The sequence below is a fragment of the Triticum aestivum genome, chromosome 6D (assembly GCF_018294505.1).
Source record: "Triticum aestivum cultivar Chinese Spring chromosome 6D, IWGSC CS RefSeq v2.1, whole genome shotgun sequence".
NCBI classification, from domain to species: Eukaryota; Viridiplantae; Streptophyta; class Magnoliopsida; order Poales; family Poaceae; genus Triticum; species Triticum aestivum.
The window spans coordinates 468430771-468437533 of record NC_057811.1 but is presented as its reverse complement, the minus strand read 5'-3'; the positions used below and the strand labels follow the sequence as shown (position 1 = coordinate 468437533).

The 6763-nt window shown below is 41.8% G+C and overlaps 1 protein-coding gene across 6 annotated transcripts; it reads left to right on the top strand.

The window, feature by feature from the left end:
* The first annotated feature begins 2806 nt into the window (after nt 1–2806).
* Nucleotides 2807–5837, top strand: LOC123145966 (uncharacterized). Of its 6 annotated transcripts, XR_006472569.1 has the most exons (4): nt 2807–3215; nt 3393–3538; nt 4501–4552; nt 5208–5837. XR_006472569.1 is itself a non-coding variant. In XM_044565509.1 (3 exons), the coding sequence occupies exons 1-3, from the start codon at nt 2976–2978 to the stop codon at nt 5806–5808; spliced, it is 987 nt and encodes a 328-aa protein (XP_044421444.1). In that variant the 5' UTR covers nt 2807–2975; the 3' UTR covers nt 5809–5837. The 6 variants fall into 6 exon arrangements, 3 of the variants coding, with proteins under 3 accessions (XP_044421444.1, XP_044421446.1, XP_044421445.1); XR_006472568.1 differs by lacking the exon at nt 4501–4552 and having other exon boundaries at nt 3393–3772; XR_006472567.1 differs by having other exon boundaries at nt 3393–4552.
* The last annotated feature ends 926 nt before the right edge of the window (nt 5838–6763 follow it).

Genomic DNA, 6763 nt, shown 5'->3' with positions numbered 1-6763 from the left:
CAACAACTCGAGAGGGAGGCATAGCGGATTCGCTCCCTGGTCATCGAAACCCTAGCAATTCCACAACAACTGGATTAGGCTTTTACCTTCACCACTGGGGGCCGAACCAGTATAAACTCTCTGCGTCCTTTGTCCGCTTTAACCCCTTTAAGCTAACCCGTCGCGATGGCTCCACGACTAAGTCCTTTCGCTAGGACATCTGCCGTCACAAACCCACGACAACTTGGTTGTCGGATCGGCCGCAGTCGTAGGTTCTTTGAATGTGTTGGCTTGATGCTCGCGGACACTTGTGGCCTGCAAATTCTTTCAGTTCATGGTGAGATGGATGGGATTTTTTAATTTGACCCAACAATGTGTTCTGTTGGTTCTTTGTACAATTGGATCAACTTGGTAACCTAAGAACATTCTCTTGTGCGGTACATTCTCAGTACATTACAGAGAACTAATAGAAACTGCCAATGTTCTGGTTATCCTTGCAAAGTATTTTTCTTGTTTTCGTACTCCATTTGTGCTGGAAAGTACGTACCTATTTTACAAGGAATGCTCTACTATTTTCTAGATGGAGCTGGAAGAAGGGGAGCTAGATGACACAGATTCAGGGGAGCAAGAAGAGGATGATCAGAATTCCGAAGAGGAGCTTGGAGGATCACCTCCTGATAGTGTACCTATGAGTTTTTTACGCTCTTCAATCAACCATGAAGTGAATGCGCACTCTATAATGCAGTACATTCTCTTGTGCTCGGTTCAATTTCAGACAACCTGAGTGTACCCGACCTCCCAAATGGCCTATTACCAGACTACACAAAATATTATTTTTGTTTTCAATTGACTATCACATGATATTTGGGAGTTAAATTCTAAAAAATTTCCATTAAGCTTGTTTGCTGCCCCAGTCGTCCTGTGCTTGTTTATTTCTTCACTATATAGTTTCTTAGATGTTGTATTGAGCATTACATTGGAAAGTACTATATGTCGGCAGATGTTCAATGAATATCATTGTGAATTGTAATCAATATTTTGCACCTTATGATTTCTGCTCTTTTAAAACATAAGTTCTCTTACCATGAAGACCTCAGTTTTTTCCCATGTGTGGAAACCATATTTTGCTTCATCATCATTACTATTCAAATCCATGCTCAAGTTAGATGAATGTTACATATCATCCATCATACCTTAATGCTACCTTTTGTGATTCTTATTCTTGTTTGTGAATTGGTTTGTGATTCTTATTCTAATTTCCAATCTTATTTTCTGCTCCAATATCTGACACTTTCCTTCTCACCACGTCTAGTATGAACATATTTGAAAAGAAGTGGTGTTGTGAGTTGTTGATAAAATATTGTTATTACTGCATGATAAAGAATATGGTATGTTCCCATTTACTTGTATTGTTCTTCCATAATAACATAATTGTTGTCCATTAGAATTCTTTTTGTTTTGCAATTTAAAGGTTTGTCTTGGAATATGAATTTCAGTATAGTAGCTACTGAATGGAAGTTAATATAGCTATAAATTACAAAGTACTGAATAAATTACCATATCCAAGTGCTCCATGAGTGAATAACAGAACGACACTGACAAAATGAAAATGTTTAGTTTGGATTCCAAGCAAGAAAATAGCTGGTCCCTATTATAAATCATAAATTCTCTATGGTTTCCATAATTTCGTGCTTATATGTGAATCTTGGGAAGTGTTCATCTTATAGTGTAATGTACGTCCATGTTATAGCATCTGCACTATCTCACTGAATTTGTTTCTTCCGGTAAGACACATGCCATTCAGGCTTGAGACTTATAAGGAAGGGGAGTGAGTGATATACACTACTACACCCTTGAGAAGAACCATTTAAATCATTAGTTCCAATTTAGTGAAGTGAGCTGCTTCAAAATTTTACATGATAAAGAGTATTGAGAAAGTAAATGTGATTAGCGTGGTGGTATTAATGTCATGTGGTGTGGATATGAACAACCAAAATAGATGTTCCTATGTACTCCCTCCGTCCCGTAATATAAGAACGTTTTTAACACCAGTGTGCTGTCAAAAACGTTCTTATATTATGGGACAGAGGGAGTACTCTGCAACAATTGTGAATGCAAATATACTAAACTGGTACCTCCACGATGTCCCCGTAGTACAAGTTACCTACTGATGAACTACTATGTCACAGGTTGATCTCCCATGTTGACATGCTTTCTTTGATGGTTGTATGTTAGAACTCAATGTTGCAAAAAAAAATCTCCTAACGAAATATATATTTGGTTTCTGCAGAAAAACTCCTTGTGTATAGTGAAAGTGGATAAGTGATAACTATTCTTGCCTGAAGGTGCTTTGTCTCAACCTGGGCAACACAGGCACATTGTTGATTTTCCCTTGCAGAATCTTTGTAAAATATGTTATTTTCATTTTTCTTGTATAAGGATCGAGCATGGAGGTTTCAGTTGGACATGTGGGTGTTTATGGCATTCCGACTTTTGACATCACACTACAACAAAACATGTCAGTAGGCACGTTTTTTCTAAGACGCTTTTATATTCGTCTCTATACTGAAAGCATCTAGTACGTAGGCATGCTTTTTGAGACGATATAAGTACGGTCACAAATCTTAATTTTAGGGTATATATCATTTATTATTTTTTACATGTGTAAATAGGTACAGACGATTTTTGAGACGTTTTAGGATACATGAAAGAGTTTAACAAATAAATAATAAAACCAAAGTATTTTTTTGCAGAAAAAGGAAATTACGGGGCCCATCTATGCAGTAAAACGAGCCCACGTACCGAACTCAGCGCGCGCCCTCCTTCACCTTACCCGCCGCCACGTCCTGAGCCGCCCATCTATGCCGCCGCCGACGACGGCCTGGCTCCTCCTCCACCCATGCGCCCCCTCCCAATCTCCATAGCCTCCAACAACCAACTCCATCTCCTGCCTCCTGCAACTAGTCCTGCCAGTGCGCCGCGTCCGCCGCCAGTGAATGCCGTCCGCAAGGACTGCCCCTGGCCCCTCTGCTCCGGCGCTCCTCGGTCGTCCCCGGCCCTTTGCCTGGTCGCTAGGGACGTGCTGCTCCACGCCTGCTCCTGCCGGTGGCCGCCGCCTGCCGCGCCGGCTCTGGCGCTTTGCTCCTGCCAATCCCGGGCTGCTCGCCTGCTCGGCCGGACTCTGCCGCCCAGGACAGGACTTGCTGTCAACAAACAGCAAGCAGGCTGGGACAGGGGTATTTTCTGAGAAAGCTCTCTCTTCTGTTCTTCCTATCAGTGTATGATGAAAATGAAATTAAATTTGAACTGAAAAATTGTGTATCAGCGAATATGCAGGGGACTGTGTATATGTATAACATATTGTTGATTTGGAAGGGAATGCATTTTAATATCAATTTCATTTCATTTTGTAGAAAAAGAAGAGGAAGATATATTTCATTGCAAGTTTCAACACCCAGTGTTTCAGTTGGACTGAATCAACTCCACAAATTGGAACAACCATAGATTGGACCACCGCCTTTGGCTTCAAACAACCCGCCTTCAATCTCAACTCGAGAAAGTACCTCTTTTGTATCCCATACTCTTTTCTTGAAGTTTTTGGCATGTTTTTATCTATTTTGTTGTATCATTAAGAATTGAGTTTAAATTCTAGAGAGACATACCATTTGTCCAGAAGTATCAAGCATTGGATGTAAAGTGGACAACCTATTCGGTACTGAAACAATATATGTAGCATGTATGAAGCTGAATCATGCTTATAACACTGAAGAGCACAGTAACTTCCATAATGCAAGTAAGTAGCTGCAATCTTCCAGGATTTTTTATAAATAAATCAGCAACATGCCACTCACCTAAGTTGTCTTTTCAGCGTATCCTACCATGCGCCAATGAGGCAAGTGGTAGTGTATCCTAAAAATCCCCTTTTCCTGAAGGTGTAAACACATGCAGCAACTGATCGTGTGCATTAGAATGCACTGTTTGATAATTACTCTCTTAGGCCCTGCTTGCTAACTTTGTAAAAATATGCGACCGGCTACCCTTCAACAATTGCAAGTCACTTGGGGACTGTTTGGTTTCCAGCCAAATGTTGCCAGACCTATGGTTAGGCACACATAATTTCTGAGGTGAGTGAGTGTTCGGTTGGCTGACACAGTTGTGGCTTGCGACTTTACTAGTCACATGATTAAGGAGTATATTTTGGCCACACTTTTGTGGCAAGCCACACTCTGTCCTGAGGGGTAACAATTACTACTTTTGGCTTAGTTGTGGCAAAGTAAGCTTTTAACCAAACTAGGGTGTTAAATTGGTCTTAAGTTTCAATCTAGTATTGTAGATCATCACATATGTTCTCTGTTTCTTGTTCAATGATGTCTTATCTGACTTGTTAATCAGTCCAACTTAATATCCCTTTTCCTGTTATCCTTAGAACAAATAGATATGACGTGTATGCAGTGCAGCCCACTAATTATTTAGATTGCATTGCAAACGCCCTTTTATACATGCTTTTCATTTTTCATTCAGGTGGCTGCACATATCCTCCAGGTTTCTGTAATTGGGAAGGAGTGTATTTCCAGTATGGTGATAACTGTATATATAATAATACTGACTGTGATCATTGGCCTTTTTTACCTTCTGTTGTACCTTGATTTTTGTATATGGTGCTTACCTGAGATGCACAAGATCATCAATAACATGATGATATAAAGCAGGGAAATTAACACAGTTGTTTTTTAAAGCACCCTATTATATGGTTTTTATGCTCAGTTTGGATACTTAGATAGTCCAACAATCTTAGTAGTTTTGCAGAAGGAAAGAAGTCCCTACAGCAATTAGAAAGAGTAAATATTTCTAGATAATTGAAGGCCCTGCATATATAATATCAATCATGTGTCCTATTTTATATTTTTGTTTTTTCATGTGGTGTGTGTTTCCTTTCGATGTAGCCAGAGTTGGGATTAGGGGGAGAAAGATGGCAGCATATGTGCAATTGTATTGAACTGAGTGGCGTCTTTGCATACTAGTTAAACCTACAATGGCACATTTCTTTTGATGTTTTTCAATTCAAGGTTGATGAAATATTTTAGGATCCAATCATTGAATTAAAATATCTATGTATTCCATGCTTTTCTTGCAAAAAGATTTAAATCAGCTTTCATCTCTTAAATAACACATGTGAAGTTATACACTGACATATGTTTTTTTTGTTTAATTACTTCGGCATATCAAAGGGCGATGGATCGAGGTTGGATGAGTCAACCAAGAGCTAGTGCTGCTTACAAAGATGGTGTCGAACAATTTCTGTCTTTTGCATTCCATGATGTTCCAGCTGGTGATAGAATTCTCTGTCCTTGTGTAAATTGCCGAAATAAAGCTATGCAGAGTTATGATGGAGTGAAAACTCACTTGAGATGTGATGGTATTCTTCAAGGTTACACTAAGTGGGTTTGCCATGGAGAGGATTACAGTGAACCATCATTTGCATTTGCTCATGTATCAGATAACAGTGGCAATTTTTCTATTCCTGGCATCCCAAGGAATGTTGTTGGAGAAGGCAACCATGGAAGGATGGATGACATGCCAGGACTCTTAAGTGCTGTCTTTGCTATGGCTAACAGTTGTGAATCTTTATCAAGCACATCTGATGGTGAATTAGATGCGTTGAATTTGAGAATATGGTACCTAATTCAGTTGAGGATGAGAATGCAGATGCTCAAACAAGGAAGAAACCTAATACGTATGCAAGCTTCTTGGAGGATGCAAACACAGAGTTATACCCTGGATGTAAAGCATTTTCTAAGTTGTCATTTCTCATCACCTTGTATCACATGAAATGCTTACATGGATGGTCACAAGAATCATTTACAACGCTACTTGGTGTTTTGTCTGATGCACTTCCACAGGCACAACTACCAAAGAAGTACTATGAGGTACAACAAATCATCCGTGGCTTAGGCCTTGACTACGAGAAAATTCATGCATGCCCCAATGATTGCATGCTTTTCCGAGGTTTACGACAACCATATGATTATTATTGTGGGAAATTTTCAATGGTTTTGGCTGAACAGAATAAAAGATAAAATTGAAAAACCAATTCACCGCCTATTGGCAAAAAAATTGAACCCAAATAAGTATCCATATGGATTATGAAATTTTGACACAAGGACAACCATGCTCCGCCTCCTGCTGCGGCGCCCGGTGGCTGTCTCAGCGGTCGTAACGGAGCGGTCGAGCGCCCACGCGGCAGCAAGGTCCAGGTCGTTGGGGACCCATTCCGGTGGCACGTCGCTCTTGACGAACGCAAAGCGGGGAGCGGCATTGCGCCAGCCGTACCGCTCCTGTTGCCTCGCCGCGCGCTCCTCCTCAAATACGATGGCCCTCGAGCCCGACGCACCGCCATAACCACCTCCTCCGAGGTAGTGGAGGATGCACCACGCTCCTTCATGATCACGGGTGGAAGCTCCTCCTTTATCGGGCGGCGATTGCGGCGTGGCGGCGATGAGGGTCTGTCAATGCGGGCTCATCCTTCACGTGGCAGAGGCATTGGGGGGATGTTGACTCCCGTTTCATGCGGACGCACGCATCGGGGAAGGTGGCTCCTCCTTCACGTGGGGCCTCCACGAGAAGATGGGGCCGCTGCTGCCAGACAAGGGACTTCCACCGCCTCTGCCTACTAACATGGAGAACGAGAACTTCACATCGCCGCTGGGCTCGGGGATGGTGACAGGGTGGAGGAGGGGACGGTGGTCGGGGAGGGGGGGCTCTATGTATCGCTTTCGCACGGCTT

Bases quoted from the DNA above. Each gene is read 5' to 3' on its own strand.
- LOC123145966 (XM_044565509.1), top strand. From the start codon at position 2,976: ATGCCGTCCGCAAGGACTGCCCCTGGCCCCTCTGCTCCGGCGCTCCTC. The intron at 3,216-3,392 runs GTATTTTCTGAG...TTCATTTTGTAG, and splicing joins GCAAGCAGGCTGGGACAGGG to AAAAAGAAGAGGAAGATATA. The intron at 3,539-5,207 runs GTACCTCTTTTG...GGCATATCAAAG, and splicing joins TTCAATCTCAACTCGAGAAA to GGCGATGGATCGAGGTTGGA.